The sequence below is a fragment of the Poeciliopsis prolifica genome, unplaced genomic scaffold (assembly GCF_027474105.1).
Source record: "Poeciliopsis prolifica strain line A6 unplaced genomic scaffold, Auburn_PproV2 SCAFFOLD001, whole genome shotgun sequence".
In the NCBI taxonomy this organism is placed as follows: Eukaryota; Metazoa; Chordata; class Actinopteri; order Cyprinodontiformes; family Poeciliidae; genus Poeciliopsis; species Poeciliopsis prolifica.
In genome coordinates, this window is record NW_026562376.1 from 7,237,845 (window position 1) to 7,263,045 (window position 25,201).

Consider the following 25,201-nt stretch of genomic DNA (forward strand, 5'->3'; position numbering starts at 1 on the left):
TACTTACAGAAAATGTCCTTTGAGGATAACATTACAGACCGCGCCAATCACTTTTTCGCTCAATCACCAAAGTAATCTGTTCTTTCTTAAACGGTGCAGAGAAACCATTACTAAATATCATTATCTGTCTATCAAGCTACTCTCGCTGTTCTTTATCATCATCATCAGGCCTACTCTAAGAACAGATACAGGTTGTAATCTGAAGGTTCAATAAAAGTGTTTTACAGCAGCTTTCAAAAGTCCAGCTGTCTATGTTAAAATGTTGTTTTTTTATGTAAAAAATAACATCACAATAAATCAACTTACATTTTCCATTGAAAATGGGACATTTATTCACCACGACTCAGAAGACAGGAGCTCACATTTGTTTCATTCTTGTCTCATTTTAACAGAGGTATGTACACTTTGGGATGCCATTGTATGTAGAAAAATATATTCTTTTAATAGAAAATGTTTATGCGTTTCTTATATAAAGTATGTCAAGGTAGCTGACAGAAACTCTAACATTTAACAGATTCATGACAGAATATTAAGATGTTTATTTAGACATCTACATTTTATCAGCCTGTACATATCTCTAAGGTTCAATGCTTGTGTCTAAGCAGCAGGTTCATCCTTCAGTTGTTGTTTTTTGTTCTGAATAATCATCTCCAGCATGTGTTCTATGTTTGTGATCACCACCTACATAGAAACAAAGTAAAAAAAAAAGTAAAGTACAAGACATATTTTCTTTGATAAGCATTATCTTACCGACAAAACATTATCTGTAGTATTGTTCTTATTACGAACAATATTAATTATTTGCACTTTATTAAACAGACACATTCCAACTGACAAGCTATAAAAGATTATGAAGGTTTTATGACATGGATGAGGGGAAATCGTTAAGTCGTTAACACAGTACCTCGAAATTGGTTTCTTCTTCCTTTTTGGAGGACAATATTTCCTGATGAATGACTGACAAATTCTGAGCAAAGGTCACCAGAGCTCCCTGGAGATCCTCTGAGACCGCTCTAATAACAACATTCCAAACAAACGAGTTTACTAATGATCCCCTTGTTGCCTGCTAAGAAACAATCACCTTGTTCATTTGATGGTTGTGGGTAAATGAAACTTTCAGCAGATAGCATCTTTGGTCTATAGGGGGATGAGCACAGCTTGATTTAACTGTTCCAGCGCTGTGCAAGCTAACGGATTTCTGTGATAAATATGTTGAATAACCCTCTGCTTAACAACCTGTGGAGTCTCTGATATTTACAAAACCAGAGGTGGCATCTTAATCCTGTAAAGAATTGTTTTTGCATTGGGTCTTGGCAAACTAATTGCCCTTCTAATATTCTTCGGTGCTTTGCTGTTGTAATGAAGTGAAATTATAAGTTCTGAACCCATACTTGCTTCTATAAAGAGAACAGCTGCAAAATAAAATACCAAGATACACTTTGCGGTCAAAAAAGATCAGAGAAACTGTCACGGCCTTCTATTTTCCGAAATAAATTCAAATTTCCATCTAAGGCCGTGGGTGTTAAGAGGCGGTGATTTTGAACGCACTTCTTCAATGTTTGTAAAAAATATAATTTATTTCTTGGAAAAAATAGTGACAAAAAATACATAATTAAAGTGTCTTAAAACGTAGCCAAAACTAAATTGTTACAAATTATAATTCACAAAATTTAACATAAATGGCCACGACAGAAACAATTGTTGCCTTTTAATGAACACTTCTCTTTATCTTAATCTGAAAATGTATGGTGCTGAAGGAATACTTGAATCTTTTTAAAGTGGTCCATCATCCCAATGGTGCTTCAGTCAAGAGGTTTTGACTGAAATATTTTTTAAACAGTTCTGTGTTTTGAATAGATAATTACTCTGGCTAAATATTGCAGTATTGGGCAATTCTATGTTACATGTAACCAATCTGATGAGCACTTGGCTGAAAATATAACTATTGTTTCATTCAAACTGAAGATGCCAAGAGGGTAATCTACTGTGAGAATGTAACAAAACCTCACTACAAAAAACTGAATGATTCTCTTTTAAATGAGATATTAGGAGGAATTCATTATTGCCAATGAAGGAATGCAGAACCTTTTCTTCATGAATTTCAAGCACTTGCCAACATGTTTCTTTATGTTTTTTTCAAGGTTTTCCACCACTCAGTTTTAAAGAGCTCACATTTGTTTCATTCTTGACATAATATAAAAACTGATGCAATAAAAACTACTCACATCATTCCAATGGTGCTTCGCTCAGAGCTGTCATAGAGAGCAAAAAGAGTGCCTTGATTTTCCTGAAGTGGAATTTCACAAATTTAATATTAAAAGTAGATCCAAGACACAACAATGTTTTTTTTTCCCTTCAGTTTATTCTCACAATATTACAGGACTTATTAAATAGAGTGATCTATGAGCAAGTTAAGTACCATGAGGAACATATAATTAAAATTAATATTTCTTATAATATGTTGCATACAAATATTGTAGCTAAAGGTTCACTTACAAAGGTTAAAATCTTATGTTGGTGTCGCTTTTTGAATAAGATCGGAACATCGGCAGTTAAAAAAACAACAAAGTTTTTTTATTTTTTTATTTCAGCATTCATTCTGCTTTACATGTGAAGCAGCCAAACATTTATTTAGACTTCAGGCTCAGTGAGAAACTGTTCCAGGACAGAAATTCATCTTCAGGGTTGCTTTCTAACTGATTTTGTGGGGTTTGCGAGTGATAAATATGATTTTTGAAGACCGAGTAAAATAAATTTGTCTGTTTTCCAACGATGACAGTAGCATTAGCCTAATCATAAACTCTACTGCACGCCAAACTAGGTCTAACTTACATGTTTACTTACTTTTGCATTTGACATGTGATGTATCTGAAGCTAACCGCTGATGCAGTGGAAAGATGCTAACATATTATCAAAATGTTTCACTGTAACTTGCTAATAGTTTCTTAAAAAAAGAGAAAAATATGATTCTTACCTTCTTGTCAAACACAATGCCATTAAATGTGCACATCTTGAAGAACATACTGTGGTACAACATGGAAAGGTTAGAATGAAACAAACGGATCCCAACGACTGCATAGCGACTGTCCACCAGATGCTGTGAAAGAAAAAGACAACAACACAAGTGAAATATTTTGGTTTACTTTGTTTGTCATATCATATATGGTGTTGTATGTCATATTAACATTGAATGTACAAATTTGGTGATGATTTACCAATTTTATGCACAGCTAAATAGCTTTGTTTCTTAGTAAGGATTTGTCAATAGAGGGATAAACAGCAGCAAAATGCTGTGAGTTTTAATGAAGGCTGGCTCTAAGCTTTGACTTACGAACAATTCTATTATTCTATGTTTATTATATTAAGATGTTATGTATAAAAAGGTTTTAGTTTGTTTATTATCAAAAAGTTAAAGGTTTTTAATCCATTGGGTGACCGTTAAGTTTCTGTTAATGATCAATGAACCTGATGAGTAAACAGCATATGAAGAAAACTTTTGGTCTTTTCTTCATTACCTATAGGGTGCGACAGTTAGATCAAATGGGTTAGCTTAGCTGTTACACTCCAAGCAAAGAGTGTAACATGCAGTTTCAGGAAAAGAGAAGTACAAATGGGCTCCATAAACACAAAACATATCACTATAATAGAAGAATTCTAATCATAGAGGTGACTTTGTTTTGGGAAGGTGGATTATTTAAAAATGTCAGGTCTTGGGAGGATAAAATGTTGTCTGCTCTCAGCTACCTTTGGGAGACAAAGAGAGCAGGCCTGAGTCTTGAGGAGCTCAGGAGCTATAGCCCATAACTCGCTGTGAAGGCTGTGTGTTTGCACTTGTCAAAGGCAGGGGCCTTACCCAACAATAAAAGTGTCCAACAGGGACTTAATTGTGTTTGTAATATGCAGGTCCCTAATGATGGCCACTATTGAAGCCATTAACAACAGAAGTGGCTCAACTGCTGCAGTGAAGCACCAGGCCACCAGCTAAATGAATGTTTGATAAAATAATACAAGTCGCAGATTAACAAGCGTAAACTGAGGCATACTGCTAATAAAAGAACTCCATTGTTTAAGTCCTGGCACCAGGTTGATGAAGTGTTCAAGCATGCATAATGAAAATGGTATGAATTATTAATGTGTTGATTATTTAGGCTCATCTATCAAAATGATAATGAATTCAGCACCTAAACACTCATTGACTTCACTGTGTAGTTACAGTTTTTAGGTGTGTTTTCAAAAAGCAGAGATTTTACAAAACACACTGATCTCTTGCAATTGCTTGCTTAAGACTCAGACTAATTAAAAATAAGGGCTTTATTATTACTTAGAAAAAAATAATCTTTAAAATTATGCAAAATATACATTTTAGTAATTAAAATTGTCACACCTCTGCTGCATCATTCTGTTCAGAAGATTTGTCTTTGACTGGCACTGGCACTTCGAAACAGCCTGTTTGCCAGTTCAGCGTTCCTCCAGTCACCATGAGTAGCATCTGGGTCATGGCAAGCTGGTTACTGAATCCAATGTCCAGATCAATTCCCCATATCTGTCAAAAAGACATTATGAACTACATGTGAAGTAAGGAGAAAGCATAGAGCATTTCAACAAATGATTCTTATTCACACTGAGAGACGGACAAAAGACCAGTTATGTAGCTCTGTGTGTCTAACATGTTTAGGTAATGAGGTGATATGATGACACAAGCAAACACATATTTTTCTTCATATGTGGATTGAGTCTGCCCTGGGCGCTTCGCCTGGCTCAGGTCTGATGAAAACCAAAGTTCAGATATGTATGGTAAATGGCATCATTATAAGTATATTAAGGGGTCAGGTATGGACATAGCCTTCTACTTAAACTGGGCTAATTTTGCAGATAATAACCTAATAGCTATGCCCTTTCTTCAAAAGTGGCAAATAAATCATCAGTGAAGGAGTTGTTAATAACTAAGTGGCAGCCGGCTGCCTCCTTTAGCTGTTCCTATTTGTCAAAGCAAGCGCTCCTGCCACTGGATGCAAATTGCAGCAAGTTTGAGCCTACAGTAAACCGAGTTTCTCTCTACCAGAATGCAAACATATGTGAAACTTTCCATTTTTTGGATTTTTAAATTATTGTTGAAAAAAATGGAACAGTCAAATTGTATTACAGAAATAATTTAACAAAAATGAACAATTCACCGATGTGGTATTATTGCATTTTTATAAAGATGAACTAAAAAGTAAAACACAAATTGCTCTGAATGACCAATAATAAAAACTTTTTTCATTTGAGAAATGTAGTTAGATTTAGTGTGGTATTTTTATTTATAAACTACTCAAAATGTTTTTTCTGCAAACAGAGTTACTGCTGGTCATTTTTGTGATTAAAAAAACAATTTGGTTGATTTTCTCAAAAGAATGATAAACAGAAAGTGAAATTACAGATACAAAAGATAAAAAAAAATAAATGCAAAAATAATTATAAATATATTTATGATCTTTTTAAATATACTAAACAAAATGACAGAATTCCAAGTAAATCCTGATGTAAATTTAAGCACAAATGTTTTTTATATTAACTTTAATAGTTTTGTATAAATTAAAAATGTGAGATGTTTGCTGAAATTCCAAATTTTACTCTATTTTTACATAAAAACTTCACTTGCTCTTGTAGCAGTATAGAAAACCTACAATGAGTATCCAGTTCTCTTAGTGTAGGAGGCAAAGAAGTTACAACTTGGTTTGATGCATGTTTGAATCAGGCTGTTACCTGGCCCTGCATGATGGACACACAACAGCAAGCCATTCACTGAACTCCCTAAAACTCATACTCCGGCGTCCCATTGTCGCTCTTAACAAAGCCGCGGGAAATGTAAGCCTGGATTGTACCTGTTTTCTATTGCCTTGCATTTTCATTAAAAACCCCGATGCTGCAGCTGTGGCCCTGCTGCTCCACAATGTGCGCTGAGACTGCAAGGGCAAACATATGTGACCCACTTCTTCCCATCAAATAAAGTAGGCAGCTTTTAGCAACAGGTTTGAATCTAAATTGATGTTTAAATCCAGACAGGTTTGCCCATGTGGCTCCCCTTAGTCTGAGCTTTGTCTGTATGTGTCAAGAGATGGGCAAGAATTTGTCATTAAAGTTCCTGCATCTATGGAAGCATGTGGTGTTTTATTGTTATTTATGCTGTCTTCAAATTCTTTACAATTGGATCAAAATTAGAGATAAAAAGGCGATTTTCATCCATCTTGAAAAAGAAAAGGGGCCACTGATGTTACATCTGAATCGAGTTCAGACATTTACTATTTTTTTTCTAATAGGAATAATAAATAAAAATGATTGACTGCAATAATACAAAATATTTTTAATCAAATAAATCTTGAGTATATGTACAAAAATAATTGCAAAAAATAACTTTAATCTATCAGTTATAGTCTAACCCAGAACACACTACCCTCTAGTGGCAACCATGCCCAAAGCTAATCTTACTCAGTTTATATATATGGATATATAACACATACGTGTGTATGTACACTTAAAGCAATTGATACTAGCCAAGCAGATGACAAGTGGTTTATTTCTATCAGATGAGCTGCTAAAAGCATATTAATTTTATATTTTTTTTTCTTTTCACATTTTTAGCATGTTTAAAATAGTTTCTGTGATTCCCCTCTCCATTCTGCTGCTTTAGGAATGTGCAGAAAATGCTTTGCTTTTCTTGTGCAGAAAAGCAAAGCATTTTTGCAGGATTAGATCAATAATAGTCAATGCCGCCACATGTTGGGAGCAGAGGTTAAACCATCATAAAGAAGTCCATTTCAAATATCATGAATCAAGAAGATTTCAACAAAACTTAATCCTGACAAATGAGAAGAGGCTTCAGCAGTGTGTTGGTATAATAATGTGATTTATTTCAGCAGAACACTGCAGGTAACCATCTAGGGGTTAAACACTTGACAGGTTATCCCCGTGAACGTATTAAATCACTTCAGAATGACCTACTGTTGGAAAGCTTCTGAATTTCTCTGCATTGTAAGGTTAAAGGGCAAGCTTTAAACGGTGGAATTAGTGTATTGACACAATAAGACCTGACAGTTTATTAGAGGGCCTTGTGACACATTTTGCCCCTGTGCCCACAGTTTACCTCGTCTTGTTATCTGGATCCCTAGGGAGCAGTATATGTTGGAGGCACCTATCTGGTTGTGTGGATAAAAATTGATCTTTTCCACCCAATATGGGTTGTAACAAACCAGATCATATGTATCACGACACCCTGAGTCCTCCTCTTTACCTCTGTGAGTCTCACCTTCTGCGTCATGGTGCTGTGGTCCACAAAGGTTGCCAGGCCAACAGATACATAACCCATGATATAGTTCTGCTGGCAAACGTGAGCCACACGCATGCAGATAGAGTGCAGGGTCTCTTGGTGAACAGAAGTCTTAGCAATAATGGATCCCACAATGTCTAGATGACAATAGCCATGCAGCTGTTCTCCCCAGGACAGAATGGTCACCTCACCGCTGGGCTCCAGGAGCATATCTACAGTCACATGGGTGACATTCTCTGAAGGGGGGTATGCCTCTATTACTCCACCTGGACAGAGTGAATGCTGAAAAATGGCTACATGCACAAAGACATAATACCAAATGTAGAAGGGAATTTTTTTTATTTTTATTACTGATAACTAATAAACACCACTTGAAAAATCTGAACTCTAATAAATACTAAAAGAAATATGAAAATGGTTCAGTTTTTACATTTATAAAGGCACCTAGAAAACAGAAAAGCTCATTGAAATGCATAGATTTCATAAGTTGCGGGTGAATGTAATATAGTGCTTGACAATAGGTGTCTGACCTTGCATGAGGAAGATCTTCAGGAACTCGGACCAACTTTGATAACTGCAAGATTTAGCCAGTTGGGTGTAATAAATCAGCCATTCTGGGATCTCTTCTAAATATTTCAGCATCACAGTTTCCTGTAGAATGAATATTGAAGCATAAACATCACGTACCAAATCAAAAATACTTGGAAATGAACTTGTGTGTAGTTTTCCATTGATTCAACTCAAAGTTGCTTAATTGTGCTCCTCGCTCAGTCATGATGTGAAGCCCCACATATGGAGCAAAAAAGATCATGTTTAATAAACTGAGTGGACATGAGGGTAATGGAAGAATATGGCATTATGTGACAGAAACCAAGATGTATATATCCTGAGAACTTGATTTCTAGATGCAATACAGGTGAGTAAATGAACATATATGAAAAAAGTCAGGAAATTAAAGCATTTAGGTAAAAGTAACATTAGAAATCAAGACCACATAAATAAATGAAACACGAGATGCAACAAAATAAACAAACTGAACTCAAACTCCAACAGACTGTGACAGTCAGGCCTTATGGCTGTTGGCTACAAAACTCCTACATCCTGTATTCCAGATGACTCCGGTGATTGCAAGTTATTCTTTAGACTTCATAGGCTGCTTCAATTTCTGTGTGAGTGTCTGATGGATACTGCAGCAGTGTCTATCTGTGAGTGACAGCCTATTATCAGAAGGCCTCAGGAGTCTAATAGCTTTAACTCGCAGCCTCGAACCACCTGCCCTCAATAACAACTCTCTCCACTGGGCGGCTGATGAATACTTAAGCTAACCCCATCTATCTGGGGATCAATCAGCGCCTGACTGGGATCGATATCACTCTTGTTTCGGTAAATACGAAATGCCATTATGGTTTCACCACTTAATTATGTTGTTAATTTTCAGCTTTTGCATTAGGTGTCCTTTACACAGTTTAGCAACTCAAATACACTATTGTCTCCAAAAAAGCTGTGCAGGTAAATGGATGAGAACATGCTGTCTAAAGCTTTCACCGTCATTGTTTGGTGTTCATAATGTAAAACAACAACTGGCAGATTGCAGTACGAGTCAGTTTAATGGACTATTTGGAAGGCCTCTTTTATACACGCTTCTGTAAACAATGATCTACAATCCCCTGCAAAATATTTAGACCCTTACAAATTTTTCACATTTTATTATGTTCCAAATACAAATTTTAATCAAGATTTTGTGATAGATTGCAGAAATTAAAATTTAAAAAAAATGTTGCACCTATTTATATTTAAGCTGCCTGCATAAACATATTGTAGAACCACCTTTTACTTCAGTAACAACTGTATGTTGTTTTAGTGTGTCTCTAAAATCTTTCCAGATCTAAAAACTGACTTTTTGCTCATGCTTCTTTACACAGCAGCTTAGCTTCAGACAGATCAGGTAGAAATCATCAATTTTGAAGTTTTGTGACAAATCTCAGTTGGATTTTCATCTGGTTTTAAATTAGGTCATTTTGACACAAACTTTAAATGGGACTCTTTCAGCTTGGCTTTCTCTTCCATAAAAGGTCAGATCTGAGGAGTAAGCACCTACTAGTTATCATTTCAATAAATTCTTTATATGTGACTCTCTGCATTTTCTCCACTTACCATTAATCAGAGAAGCATCTTAGTTGCATCTCTGGTTAATGAATCCCTAACCAATCCAGTCAGTCCAGCTGGTGGACAGCTTGGAAGATTTACAGCTGTGTCATTTTATTTTCACTTTTGGGCGAAAGATTGAAGGATTGAGCACAAGACTGAATAAGTTTGAGATATAGTTATATAAGTCAACTCTGCTCTACAGTTGTACATCTTATCTGCCTGCATATTCTTTTGGTCTTTTAAAAGTTGTATTGAATTTTATTTAGTGGTATCAGAGTTAACAGGTTTAAATACAAAAGCGGGCTATACTTTTCAGATTTTTCTTTATAACAACCTTGTATTATTTTCTTGTGTGGTGTTGGTCAGTAACATAAATTACCAACAAAATACATTGAAGTTTCTAGCCATAATGTGAAAAAACACAAAACAATCCAATGCACTGTATGTGTACTACTATATAAGAATTACATTTTCTAATAGAAAAAAAAAAGAATATGTGAAAATTGAGTGAAAGATAATTTGTGAATGCTGATAACATATTTGTTCTTTCCTCCTGCTCTCCAGAGCATTACTTTTTTTGAGTATATGGCGTCTGGCTCCACCGGAGACAGGACCAGAGATTATGCCGTTGAAATTCCAGTCATGTAACAGCCATCATCATATTCAAGTACTGTAAGAGACGAGGTCAAATGCTACACAGTGACTCTCCCTATACAAACCATAAAGCACACAATGGTGCGGCAAAAAGTGTAAGGGAACGGTTGTCATTTTCAACGGAAGAGCAAGCTCACCCTGGGACTTTGCCTGTGCAGTTCACAGAAACAGCAGGACAGAAAGAAAAAGAAAGAAGGGTATTTCGCAATAAATTATTTGGACTTAAAGTACGCACACTGCCCTGTGATAGGATTCAGCAATGGCTTGGCGTCCTCATAAAGCAGAGCAATCTGGTCAGAAATAAAAGATGTTCTCCCCTGTGATTGCTATTTTATGTCTATGTTTTTAGTGGAAGCAGGGCATGGACAAAAATTATTATATGAGAATACCTTCTGAAAAGTTACACATTGTCAATGAATATCTAATTCATTAGTCCCATTAAAACATTAATGTAAAGCCACAACAAAGCATCACAAATTTATGAACAACAATTATTTATAAAATTAAAGAAAAAAAAAATATATTTTAATCTTAAATTCAGATTTACTCTGCTCAGACAAAATCAGTAGACATCCAAGCTTCTCCATAGTACAAGAGGCTGCACAATATTTAGACAGACAAGAACTGTACGAAACGTCCCTGTACCTCTCCAGTGGTAGTGATTGTCAAATGACCCATTTCGTTGACAAACTTAACCTAAATAAGGTTTTTCTCAAGATCTGTTTGTACACAGCATGATGGAAAAAATACTCCATCTGTTGAAGCTATTAGGTGTAATTTTTACCCTCTTGTGCCTAATGATCCATATGCAAGCTGTGTGAGCGCTTAAGTGTGTGTGTATGGCCCCCTTCAGGCATTGCATGGTTGAAGATCTACATGTCTTTAACCTCTCTCTGTGTAAATGCTAAAAGAGGCCTGGGGGGCTTTCTTTGGGCTCAAACATTGTGCTGGAAGCTGCTGCGGGCCTCACAATATTTAGAGAAACACACGTGCTTTTCCTCAGACCTCCATGTAAGCACTCATTGATGTGGATGTAATGGCTCCTCCTCCTTTTTGTACCCTTCAAGGCTTTGTTTCGCTCAGCCAGAAGGGATCTAATTGTTGGTGATATTCTTAAGGAACACATGGTATATATTATTTTTTTATGAATCACATTTTTTCAGCACAGCTGTTAATTAAAAAAAATATGGACACACACTGAGGCCAATTACTTCTTTAATTCCACATTTATTCATTTTTATTTATGTATATTGTTATAATTATTAAAAGAGAAAAGCATTAAAATTTACTTACAATTTAATTAGTTGTAATTTACTGTTAAATTAACTTAGTGGAAGATAGAAAAAATATGGATATTTAAAATTTTTCATTCATGCACTGATTTATTTTGGTAAATAATAAAACTACCACAACTTTAATTTCTTTAAACCAAATATTTGAAATGTTTAAGTATTTAACAAAGATTGTCTATTTTCCTTTTTCACTTAGTTTTTTGTCATATTTTATGCAGAATCTTCCCAAAACAAAGTCAAAAAATAGATTTTCCTTTATGAGACACAATTCTCCAGTATTTTTAATATTTGTTTCAATTTGATGAGCAACTTTGCTTTCCAATCTTTCAACATCAAGAGTCAAACTGTTGTGTTCAGCAGTCTTTATATAAAAGGTAGCCATTCCAGTCCATTTCAATTCATTTTAAGAGAAAACAACCAAAACAATTACTGTAAAAATCATACAATAAGAGGCACAGGAAGTGGGCTTTGGTTTGATTAAAAGACCAAGGTGTAGAATAAAGGCCAGTTAAAGTGTTGTGTCCATATGGCCCAGAAGCCCTGAGGCTGCTGGCCTACACTGGGGGCCTCGGCACTCTTCTGTCTCCATGGGACCCCAGCTGGTGAAAGAAACCCCATTTACTTTCCTCATGCAGTCTCAGTCGCCATTATGGACCTTGGCTGTGGCTCAGCTTCTCTCTGCCATAATTAACAGCACCAAAGCCACAACAATTACAGCCCTGCACCATGTCTACTCCGTGAATCAACGAACAAGCTGATGGGAATGAAACAGAGTGAGCCATAAGAAACTGGAGATGACTGCTGTTCTTTCAAATGGAATAAAAAGTAAAATCGTTGTGCTCCAAGCTCACAATCATTACCCTGTAATTAGTTTGCACAAAGCTCCCGGTTAAATGGCAAAATACGGTAATTAACACATGACAGAAAATCAAAGGCTACTTTGTAAGCATATGAGAAATAAGAGCCAGGGGCTCAGAAACTGTACAGATTGTATCTGAAGTAAATAAATGGTTTAGCACCGATTAAATACATTTTATTTGTTTTAAATACGCCCATGATTCTAACAGAATTTATATTTTGACACCAAATGCTTTAGTAATATAAATGGCTCAAACCTATTCAATGGCTAAAGAATGTAGCTTTAGAATAAATAAATCAAACATCTGCTATGCACAAGGACTATAAGGTTTAAAGACATTTATTTAAAAGTAGTTTTAAGCAGGCTATACATTTTATTACTCACTGTAAATCTTTAGGAAATTCTGTGATTACATATTTTTGATTATGGATTATTTTTATCACGTTTTGCAAAACAAAAAATTATCAGAGGACAAAAAAAAAAACAACAACATTGGTAAAAACTTGCATGAACCTGATTGTCTAAACTTGTACATTCTTGATACCTTGTTAAAGCACCTTTAGACTTAATTTTAGTGATTTCAGGTGACTCCTCAGATTTTTATATTTAATTCTGGAGTCTGGCTCGTTCATTAGCAAACTTAAATTTTCCCCAGATAGACCCACATTAAATCCACCCTGGTCTTCAGCTTCCTAGTTTCCTTTCCTTAAATATTTTGGGAGATTTCAATTAAATTTAACGCTTACATTAGGAGGAAAATAATTAAGTGCTTCATTCCCACTCGGAAGTCCAAAGACACAGATATTAAAAGAAATTGCATTTTTTAGTGATTTAGTGACCAGTTTCAGTCTTTTCTTTTCATTAATTGTAGAAATGTCCAGTTTTGTATTTTTATTTGATAACCCTTTTCCTAACTCATATCAGTTAACAACAAGATGATATTTTGGTGTTTATTTGTGCAAGATAAATGTCACATAATTTCTAGATAAGACTTTGAAATTATTTATTGTGATATTATCGTTTTACATCACAAAGACCCGGAAATTTCTTCCCACGGTAATGTCATCTTGTACACAATAAAGATAAAAAGAGAAAAAAAAACTACTTTAACAAAGTACATTTTTTGGAGCCACAATAGAAAACTTTTTCACCAGTTGCCATTTTGAACTAATATTAACTGCACTGTAATGTAACTGTGATCGAACAACAACAAGATAGTACAGGTTTGGTCTGATTGTATAGTTCTGAGTATCTGAGTGCTTTGAGATAATGCTTGTTGTGAATTGTAGTAATATAAATAAAATAAACTGAATTATGATTTGAAGCCATTCTATTGATAAACATAACACTTTCCCTTTTTGCGTGAAGAAATGCAAAGGTCATAAACATGGTATAAACATTAACATGCTTTTAAAAGTGCTCTGATATTTTTACCTGAACCCATTTTGCTTGCCACAGATCAGGACCAAAATGCTGGTAGCGCTTCAGGGCCCAGCTGTAGCGCCGAAGGTGGCAAACATCACAGTATGCTGCATCACGGCCTCCTCGCTGCCCGTTGATCTTAAAGAGCCAGCGCTGAACGTGAATATTTTGAGCAAGAAGTTCGGCCAGTATTTCATAAAGCTAAACCAAAAGAAACATTTTTTTTTATTATTATTCATCTGTGATAGTGGGCACATAGGGGCTTGTAAGAATGGTTTTGGTGCCATACCTGGCAAAGAACATACACATCTCCTTGTCCAGGGGGTACTTCCAGTCCTGCTTCAGAAAATATCTTTCTTCCTCCAGACTTGGTGCCATGGAGTTGTGAAACAGCCGGTTCTGGACCTAAGATTGGCACATGCAGCTCATCAGCCACTTCCAGGTCATCCTCATGGCCAACTCCACCCACTATATAGGCCTGCTTCCCCCGTATTTGGTGTTTGATTTGCTTCAGGGTGCACGGACTGTACTTCAGCAGTGTAGACAGACACATGTTGTGGGTCTAAAGCAAAGGAAAGGAGAGATGAAGGCTACAGTCAATTGCTATCACGGTATCTTCCAAAGGTTGTTATTCAGCCTGATTTATCATTGTGTACATTCAATAAGTCTATTATTGAAATAGCCAGCAGGGTTTTGACCTCTCATGTATTTCAGCAGGTTGGATTGATAAAACCAGCCTGCGGAAAAACTCGCCTATCCTTCACTTCTTTAATGTGTGCTACCAACGAGCTCCTTGGGAATACAACTAATTACTTCACATCTGTATTTATTTGATCCACGTGGAATTATCCCTTCTGTCACTAGCAGAATGTGCTGCCAGCCACGGGTAGGAGTGATTCATCTCAGCAACACGTCTGGCACAGTTTAACAACAAAACAGTGGGAAAATCAATAAAAAAGAAATGAGAAAGGCTATGTCATGTTGCACGTTCAGTCTAAAACATTTTGGAAAGAACATTTTAATGCTGAAACACTTTAGAGTCACAAAAGAATTTTTGGGAGTATTTAGATGAGAAACAGTCCAAGAAAGGCAGCAGAAGTTTAATTATTTTGTGAAAACCATCTATAGACAATTACAAATGTTTTAATTAAGCTCAACATAATCGACTTTAGTGTGTTTACAAAAGATAAAGCAGAAGTTAAATTTTAAATGCACTGAAAAACATTAAACAGCTGCTCTCTCAGGACAGCTGCATTGTAACAGCCATCTCTATAGTACCCCCTAGAGGACACTACACAAACTGCAAATGACTGTAGCACTCCGTGGTGGAGGACAGTGGCATGCAGGATACACACCAAAAACTTTTTCCTATTTGGTCATGCTACAGCCGAAAACCTCACTGCTTTTTACTGGGATTTTGTGCGACAAACCAGACACAAAGCAGGACATAATTGGATATTTGGCAGGTAGAAAGGAGAGTGCCTGCAAGCATCCATTTTGAAGTCTCCCCTCTGACTCTAACCTAGATTTATGTCTAACATTTGAGGCATGAATGTGCTTTGATTAAAACTATTCCATTGTTCAGAGTCATTGTCCTTCTGGAAACTAAAGCATAAACAGGTCTTTTTTTTTAAATCTTTTGTTAACAGTAATTTCCTTCTTCCACAACTAATGAAGGGCAACTAATGTTCTTTCAACAAATTATCTTGCCTATGGTGTGCAGCTCCTCCAGAGTATCAATGGGTATCTTGACTGCCTCTCTGATTCCCACTCTCCTTGGCCGACTTGTCAGTTTAGATAGATGGCTATGTCTTGATAGGTCTGCAGTTGTACCATACGGTTCCCAATTTCAGATGACGGCTTGAACAGAGTTCTGTGAGATGTTAAAAGTTTGGGATATATATTTTTTTTAAGTTAACTCTGCTTCAGATTTCTCCACAGTGTTCTGCCTGACCTCACTGCTATGTTTCTTGATCTTCATGATGTTGTTATTCCACTAATGTTCTCTTATAAATCTCTGGAGGATTTTATAAAACAGCTGAATTCACACTGAAATTCAAAGTCTACTTACAGATAAATACAGTTTTGAAATCAGTTCATTACTCTGGATTTGTTTTTGGGAGGGGTTGAATAAAAGTCAATGCAAGACTTTTCAAATGTATATTTCTTCTTTTTTTACTTTTTATGCTCTAGTTTATGTTGGTTGTTCAACTAAATTTAGAGTTGCAAAGTGACAAAAATGTAAAAGTTCAAGAGTTTTTAATAATTTTCCAAAGGACTTCAGTCTAATACTGCTGCAGCAACCTTTGCTAGCCCTTTCCAAATGCATTGTCGTATCAGTCAAAAGTTCATGTATAAACACACAGGTGAGCATAGTCAATCTTACAGGGAAATAATCCACAGCCTCAGGTGTTAGGATAAGAAACCGCTTGTTGCAGGATAAGTCCTGGCTGGAGCTGCTATCAGTCCCATTCCTTCTCAGGAAACTGTCGTAATACTGCAAGATGTCTTCTCCCAAACGTAATGGACTTATGTAGATCACCTCCACATTTTCATCTAGAATCAGAAAAAGGGGTTTTACAGATTAAATATTTAAACAAGGTGAGTAAGCTCTCAATAAACGTCCCTGCCTCTAATATCACACAGCCTGGTGATTTGGATGTTCTGGAGGATGTTATATTTCCTGGTGCTCAGTCTCCAGATCTGGGAGAACCCTGTCAGAATAAGGTCAGACAATTATTAAATTCACTTTGACACTGTAAGAAATTTCAGATCTGTACAGCTAGTTCTGGATGGGATGTGCATGTCACTAGTCTTGGGAATAAGGGCATTAAAGCCTAATCAGGCTGCAGAGCAATCCAATGATTAATTCAACGTAATAACTAGCAGGTGCAGAGCCTGTCGTGTGCTGGGAGTCCTTCTACACCATGTCCAGCCACCACTAAACTATATCCAATGACACCGCCAGGATCTTAGCCTGTGTTAGAGGGAATCCTCAACTGAATCAAGGTAATTAAATGATTGGATTCATGCTAATTAACAACAATGGGGTTCAACTTTCTAATTATCCTTGCTCGCACAGCACTCTGTAGCCACCCCAAGTGCAAATAAAGCATTCCATCTGCTAGTAATTAGGCTTAATAATTTTAGACAATCGCTCAATGATTTACAATGCACATGGCTGATTACAGTCTAAATTTGTGCTGTGAAGAAATTAGATCATGAACTGATCATGGCTCGTACTCTTTGTTTATTGCGAATGCACAGCAGTCTTTTACATTTTTTTGTCACATGCATGTGGTGTTTTTGTGCACAGCAGTAAAATAAGACCTTTGCGCCTCTTGTACACGTTCAACATAATGGTTTTTCATTTGCTTAATCTGCAAATTAAATGGCGATTGAGACTAAATTGTTTGGTTCCTTGGCACGGGGACTGTCATCATCTAGTGAGTGCTTTCCTGCAGAGAGTCATTTGAACGAGACAGAGTGTCTGAACCGGGGCCACGGGCTGGGGACAGCAGAGCGGCGAGACCGGGGATGACTGCCTCTAGATCAAATGTGTGCGTGTTGAAGTGTGTGCGGCGGGCGACAAATGCCACCTAATGAAGGGATGTGGATAATGGTCCTCTTGGACGACTGGATGTGTTTCCAGTTTGCTGCCAGATGCTGGGGACAGAGAAAAGAAGTGATCATGGAGGAGGCTGGCTGAGCACATACACAAAAACACAAACACACACATGCACACACACACACACACACACACACAAATCATCTCATCACCGCATGGATAAAACACACCAAACCAATCTCTCTTGGCTCACAGAAGCAAACCAAGCATAAAATACCATCATAATTAAATTAAGCGTTTACTTTCGGAAACATCCTCTCACAATTAATTCAATCAGCAAGGTACATGATGCTACTGCCAGGGGAAGATTAGCAGGCTTAATTAACAGGGTATGAATGTTTAAAGAGTGAGAACATCTTTTAAGTGCATGTATACACACACAACAATGTTCAAACTAAATGAACTTGTAGGCACTAATTAATATTATGTCAGAGCTTTAAAAGCTGTTCAGGCCAGATGACAGCACAGACGTGACATCTACACGCAAAAGGAGAAAATTTAAATGCAAAAAAAAGAGAGAAAAAGAAAAAAAGAAGGTTATTTTAAAAGGACCCTGATACATTTATCAAAATAAAGAGCTAAAATGTTTTATCTGGTGACTATTAAAGTAGGATCTAATTCTAATTTAAGTCAGTTTTGGTAAGTGCAATACTATTTTTTACTCAACTAGAAACCGTCAAACCAATGAATTTACTGTCTCTATTTAGAATCTTTTAATCCACATGTGTCAAACTGAAGGCCTCGGGACAAAATCCGAATCCGGCCCGCCTCTGGTCTCTGGCACTTTGAGACAGTAATGATGTTGATGTGGGTCAAAATGGAAATGAGCTTTCATTAGCCACCTTATGAAAACTAGCTGAAAACAACTATTAAAACTAAAAGTAAAAAAATATATATATATAAATTTTAAATGTAGATTTAATAAATTAAATGTACTTTTGTCTTTTTCAAAGTACAACTGCAGCACATTTTAAAATGAATAATAACAAAATCAATAATTAAATATAATCATAAACAATAATAATAAATAAAGAACTACCTAACTATCAATTATATGTATATTACTTTATTAGATGTCATGCTTGTGATCAGCTTGATGTCTCCAGTGTATCCCTAAACTAGCTTTTCCTGTTCTCTAATTATATATACATATATGTGAATTTCAAAATACTATTAAAAGACGAAGGTAAAATAAAAGTTAGTAAAAAACGTAAGTATTGATGGTACATCACCTCTGCTCTGCTGCGATAATTTTCCAGCTGTCTGAAACGCTTGGCCTGAAGGGTTTTCTTTATTTGGCACCTTTGATAGTGCAACAGCCATGACAACGAAATAACGTCCACTGCCTTCTTGCAGCGGTGGTACCGCAGGTAAGAAGTCCTCATGAGGTAGCCCCTCCACCAGGTCTGTATACGGGTGGCAGCGACATCTCTGCCTCCTTCTCCTCTGTAGCGTTGACCTGGACGTGAGACAAGTTCTAATACCTCCCCCTTATTTTCAAGCAGTGAGAAGAGAGTGGCATTTGACAAAGTCTTTCTGGAAACATAATCAGATGTAGGGAATAACTCTATCAAGTGTTCTCCATCAACTTTAGCTAAAGGCACTGCAAACTCTCGGAGCAGTTTCGTCAGGTCCTCCAAAACTTCCACCATGCTGCTCCAGCACCAACTAAATCGCTCCTTGAAGCAAATGAAGTCTTTCGCCATCGGATCGATTTGTCCCTTTATGATTGTAAACGTGCTTGTATCAGCATCTACAGACTTGGCCTGCAGAGCAAAAAGATACAAACTACAGTGTCTTCAAATGCATTCAAAAATCAGTTCACTTTCTCACACTATAATGACACATTTTAGTGAATTTTGTTAGATTTTTACATATACATAAAGTAGTGTTGAGCTATTGTATAAGAAGAATAAGTAAAATTCAGTTTCTATGAGCAAAACTGATGTAAAATGGTTGTATACCTTATTGACTAAGTACTCTTAATTTATAAAAACAATGTTAAATCCTAACTTTTTCTTTCGCTACTTTGTGAGGTGGTCTTACCTAAAATCCACATAAAATACATTGTTTGTGGTTGCTCTTTTATAAAATGTGAAAAAGTCAATTTAATATGAATACTTGTTTAAGGCACTGTCGGTGCATCAACAGAATATTAATAAATACTTGATGTGTCTTATTTTCATATGATTCTCCTTTTTATTACACAATTTGCTGCAATGTTTTGATGTAAAATAATTAAAAAATTGAAAGAGTTCAAACCTGGGTCTCTTTGGTGACAAAAGAGGTTGTGGCTTGTTTTTCCATGCTGTCGGAAGCTGTGATCTGAGTTGGCAAACTTGGTAAACTAGTCAAGACATGTTTGGATTCACCAACTTTTTTGCCAACCTTGGATGCTGAAGCTTTCTGACGTTTTGACTCCTTAACTAGCTTGAAATCTAAGTCTGTCATATCCAAACACAAAAAAAAAACAAGGACAGGTTTCTTTTTTAAAGTTGATTGACTGAATGTTAGTATTCAGTCAATACTGTGAATTGATGGAGTAGGCATGGTATTTACAGTCTTTTATTTCTCAGAATTAAAATTCTCGTAGTTGTTCCTTTCTGCTAATCCTAATAGCAGTTTCTAATTCCTTCCAACAAACTGCACATCTTTTTGGACATCTATTAACTGCTTCCATACCATTGTCTGCACTGTTATAGATTTACATTCTGCTTATTTAAGCTATACTTATGAATAGTGAATAGTTATTCCCTTCCTGACTAAAACGTCTCACATCATTGCTTGAGTCATTGCGCAAAATTTATATATTTTTTTATCATTCATTCCTGAAAATTCTTTCAGGTGAATCTCAGCTTTCACTGATTACGTTGTTTACAGATGTTTACAGCTTTACCGAAGGGGTGTTTCTTAAACTTGTTTGCACTTTGCTCTTGCACACTTAAATTGACATGAACACTTGCTTTTGAGCATAAACACTTGCTTTTGAGGAATGAAGTGTCCATTTTGTGCTAGTCACATGCTTTTGCAGGTTATCAACCAGGTTTTGCAGTTTGTACCTATCATTCAAATAGTTTGTTAATATTGATGTGAGAAACTAGAGCAAAAGAAAAATGCAAATTAATTGAAAAAAATAAGTTACAGTTAATTTGGACTGATGGTGTTTTGGCTATGCTTATATTATTTACAGACAGACCTTGACCATTTTCATAAGCTACTGTCTAACCTTTTTTGGAAAAGTGCAATTCCGGCCTGGGCTGAAGAGACATAATGTTGTGCTGAGCCGACATACGAAGCAAGCTTGGTTTAATCACTGCAGACATCAATGAAAAGCAACAAAACAACCACTTAAAACATTGTGCTTGAAATTATGCACTGAAAATGTAGTTGGACATTAATTTTAGCAGATAGTTTTCAGGCAGTTATTTACAAAGAGAAAGAAAGAACTAAAAAGGTTGAGGAAACAGAACGTTATGCCAGGAGAATGACAGATATGAGATGGTGGTGAGATGACATCTAACCTGGTTCCAGGTCATCTTCAGGAAGATAATGAATGTGCTTTCCTTTTGCTTTGATAACTGCAAGATTCTCTACAGCCTCAGGTTTCACCTAGACAGAATGTTTCTTTAATTAGTATTTTTCATTATTCATTAATTTTCAAATAAGTTAATGATTAATCAATGGAGGGCTTTTTAAAAAAGAGAATACCAAAGTTTTATTTTGATTATTGTAACCTATTAAACACAGAAGCTTTTATTTTGAAAGTGTTTGTAAACTTCCTTTTAAAAGACCAAGTTTAAGACCCAACACCACCCTCTTTTAAAGACGCTTTTATACAGTGGGACTACAGGCCATAACTAGGTTACATATAATGAGGTTTGGGCTTTGGGCCATGAAAGCAAAGAGTGGGGTCAGCAGCGCCATTCTCACACAACATATATATCTCAATATTCTAACATTTGCTAATATGCAAGGATTGGCTAACATACTACTAATATCATGCAAGATAACACTGTGGCAGTAAATGTAAAGAATCTGCCTGATTTAACGTAACCAGGTAGATCTCTAGACATAATTGGAAGACTTTACTTCTTCTAAAAACTCAAAGTGGCTGTTTTTCAAGACTATTTTCCCAATGTCCTCATGTTATCTTTTTGTTCTTCTCAGACCACTGAGCACTATGACAGACCATGAGTAGGAGCCAGGTGCTGGAACACTCTCCCCTCACAGGCACACATCTGTTTCAGACAGGGCTGGAGAAAAAGGTGCCACCTTTTGTAAAATTGCAAAAATGCAAAAAGCCAATCCCCTGGCACAGACATGGTACAGAAAAGAAGTGGGCTCAGTCGCAGGAGGTAGTAGCAGGCAGAGAGCCAGTGGTTAGCAGTTGCGGAGGCTACGGCTGTCTTATTGGCATGCAGGAACAGGTAGTCGATTCTGTCTGGAGACAGCTGTAAACCAGCAGCCCATAGCGCAGCAATCAGGTGCCTGTTTCTTTAGGAGAATGCTGATGTGCTACAATCTGCTGTTTTCCGCTTTCGCTAGCCAGCACCTCCATCTCTCTTGGAGCAGTGTGACAGTTTTGGCCTCTATTTGTCATGTCAGGTACAGATTAACAAAATCACATTGGCAAAGACAGTGTATAAAAAAAATCTAAAACTAATGTCGACCTTTGTAAAGATTCATTTGTTTGCTCTGATAAGGGCTAGATGTCATCACTAAGTCAAGTGACCTTTATGTCACAGTTTGCCTGAACGAGCAACTTGAGGAATCTAAATTCAGGCTTCTATCATTACTCTTTACTCCACTATAAAGTGTCTGAGGATAAAGGGTAAGAACTGACAAAAGTAACAAGTAATTATATGAAATGTGTCAGAAATTTAGAGATTCATTGCTATTAAAATATGTAGAAACAAAATTTGCCAAATCTTATCTCCAGCAGTCATTGGGTAAGAAAAAGGGTACATCTTAGACAGATAAAGCCTATAAAACAAGAACTTAAAATATTATAGATTCAATATCCAGATCTCACTGAAGTATAACATTCTGATTCCTAAGGAATATAACACATAAAAAATATAAAAACATATTACAGGTTTGTCTCTAGAGATTATTGTTTTAAATGAGACTCACTAATGCGACAAAAAAAAATTCTACATTTTGTTTTCCAACTAAGAAATATAAACTAAGTACATTATTTTTTTCTGCATTTTTAGGTTGGAATTTAGTAAATATAAAAAACCTGCTTTTTGTTTAGTCAGACTGCCAAACAAAGCCCGCCATGGAAAGACCGGCCTATTTTGCTCTCTCTCCAACTGACTGGTGAAATAGATCATCTGTTTTTAGCAGATCTAAAGTTCCCAAATTCCTTTTGTAGTTTCAAAATCAATGCAAATCATTTTGTCTAGCAAAGTGTAGTAAATAATTTTTGGAAGAACAAAATTGGGTGTTAAACATCCTCTAGAATAAGAAAAAGAATGAAAGGCCCAAACAGATATGATAGTTATAGTTATGTTTATAAAACAATTTATTATGACTCTCATAAAACATAGTGAGTCATCTTTAGCACACCTCCAGTGTTCATATATTTTTCTGTTATCCTCTCAAATTTCTCCCATCCGAGAATCCAATAAAAGGCCACTTTTCTAGTCTTTGTTAAAAATGCTTTGTTATTGGACTAAAAGGGTTAAGTTATGGATAATAACTTTGCCAATGAAGCTTTTTTTTTTCCTTCAAAAAGACGATAAATGTTATAAAATGTGGCATCTCAGCCTCCTTCATTATCCATAACTCAAGCAGATACCCCAGGGATTCATCCTGAGCCCTGCTGCACACAGATCAAATTTTCCTCTGCTGGAGTCTTTGTGATATTTGCATGTGTGTAATATAAGAACTGTGATTCTTGGGACAACCAGAAGTGGATAAAACCTAAAGGCCACTGCAATAATTAATATTTGTATCAATGTAAAACGACTTAGTCGATGCTCTTGGGATTATGAATGGAGAGTAGAAACTCTGCTTCTGATGTCCAGACAAAACAAATGTGGCAAAAACTGCCCAGATTTGGAAGCACCCAACTTTTCAAGGTGCTTACATAGACTAAGTACCCAATTAAAAATGAACTAGTGGTGCTATAGGCTCATCATACCAGTTCTGACAGCATTCTTTTCATGTGTAGTGAAAGGGGGTCTTAATTTCTATTACAGAACACATTACAAGAACAACTTTGACACTGACAAGAAGAAGAGGCAGCTGTTGTGAGAGGTAAAAATCTTTCATCTGCTGAGAATAAATCTGTATAGAAGTAGCAGCAGGGATCCTGCATCATCAAGAGTCCCAGCTCTATGCATATGGTCTGTCACCTCCCTCCCCACAGGCAGAGAGCAGTAAGGCATAAAAACCAGAACATAGAAACCAGTTTCCATTTAAGGTTTGGTAGACTCAAGAATTTACTTTAGTCACTAAATCTATGTCTTCTTTCCTCGCTGCCTATTTGATTTTAAGACTGCATGACTTTGATCTTTTGTATAATCGATAGTATTTGCAGAATTACTTAAGATTTATAACCATTCAATTTATAGTTTGGGTTATTTCATATTTTGTTTCTACATGTCTGCAGTTGGTAAAACTGAATAACAAATGTTGTTCTCTCCAAGGCAGTTATTATTTTTACTATTGATACCAGTTATTAGATAGGTGGTATTTCTTAATTATTTTTTATGATTTTTGGTTTTATATTAACATTTACATTTTGTAAAAAAAAAAGATGGTGAAAATAAAACCTTAACAAAAATGCTTAAATATCTGAACTGTTTATTTCCATCCATCTATGCTCACTATCTGCTAAATTATTGTAGGCTCATTGATATGACTTAGGAAGGGGCTTTGGACAGGTTTTCAGCCCATGTCCCACACCGAGACCATTTGTTTACATTCATATTTTTTAGACTGTGGAAGAAAGTATCTCAGGAAAATACATAAGCCCTGGGAGAAAATGCTAATTCTACTCCAGGGATTGGCCTTGGTTTGAATCCGAGATCTTCTAACAGAAACAGTTTCTGAGCTTTTAGAAAGAATGAGTGAAAATGAGTGGAAGAATGTACCTTTCTTTCAGGAAATACTATGTCAAATGTCTTTCTTGGTGAATGCACATCAGGGAGACTTTCAAGAGAGGGTTTCCTGTACAAAGTCATTATTGCAGGATAAGAGAACCATGCAAACTCAACATCCGTGAAAACATTCTTAAACATATGTCCCCTATATAACAAGCTTAGCTTTAATTCACTTACCATTTATAAACCTTTAAGGTCTGTTTTTGTAAGTCTTCGATGGCTGGAAGAACCAGTTGCTGCTTATTTATACTTTTCAAATAATCATTTGCGTGTCTCTGTGTGTTAGAAGTAAATGTCATTTCTGTTTGTAAATCAGTTCATTTGGCTTCTACTAAATGTAAACATTGTCCTTAGTATAAAACTTTCTCACCCTGATGTTGCTTTGGGTCCTACTGATTGCATTGTCCAGTACTTTGATATCGAGACTTGCGTCCTTTTCGCCCACATTGATTTTTTCAATATTGTACTTAAGTTGGCTTATATCCTGTTGAACCTGCAAATACAAACATACCTCAGTCTGACAAGACACTGTGGGCTAAATTATATCATGGAATCTAATACATAGTCAATAAAACTGAAACATTACCTGAACCAAAACGTCTTCAAATCTATCTTCGTTTTTGGGTAAGTCAGCCATCATTTATTCGTGGTCTAATAACTTTAGCCGGAGACAGTATGCTAGTTAGCGATGATCAAAAACATTACTCGTAACCATGGCAACATTATTTTTTTTTAGAGCGGGTTTAACATTTCCGGTGTCTGCTCTTACACGAAACGTGC

The 25,201-nt window shown here is 36.1% G+C and overlaps 1 protein-coding gene across 3 annotated transcripts; it reads right to left on the minus strand.

Annotated features, from left to right (window-relative positions):
- On the minus strand, positions 1–25,201 carry iqch (IQ motif containing H). Of its 3 annotated transcripts, none has more exons than XM_055036845.1 (20): positions 25,008–25,201; positions 24,792–24,914; positions 24,599–24,696; positions 24,413–24,488; positions 20,831–20,918; positions 20,536–20,622; positions 19,572–19,753; positions 18,542–19,075; positions 17,281–17,347; positions 16,312–16,395; positions 16,068–16,237; positions 13,971–14,243; positions 13,694–13,882; positions 7,837–7,957; positions 7,286–7,572; positions 4,385–4,543; positions 2,975–3,097; positions 2,226–2,287; positions 905–925; positions 1–681 (listed from the first exon to the last, which is right to left on the minus strand). In XM_055036845.1, exons 1-20 carry the CDS (start codon positions 25,059–25,061, stop codon positions 675–677), a joined length of 2,805 nt encoding a protein of 934 aa, XP_054892820.1. In that variant the 5' UTR covers positions 25,062–25,201; the 3' UTR covers positions 1–674. The 3 variants fall into 3 exon arrangements, with proteins under 3 accessions (XP_054892820.1, XP_054892812.1, XP_054892828.1); XM_055036837.1 differs by having other exon boundaries at positions 2–681; positions 905–1,013; positions 25,008–25,199; XM_055036853.1 differs by lacking the exons at positions 1–681; positions 905–925 and adding an exon at positions 954–1,013 and having other exon boundaries at positions 2,226–2,252.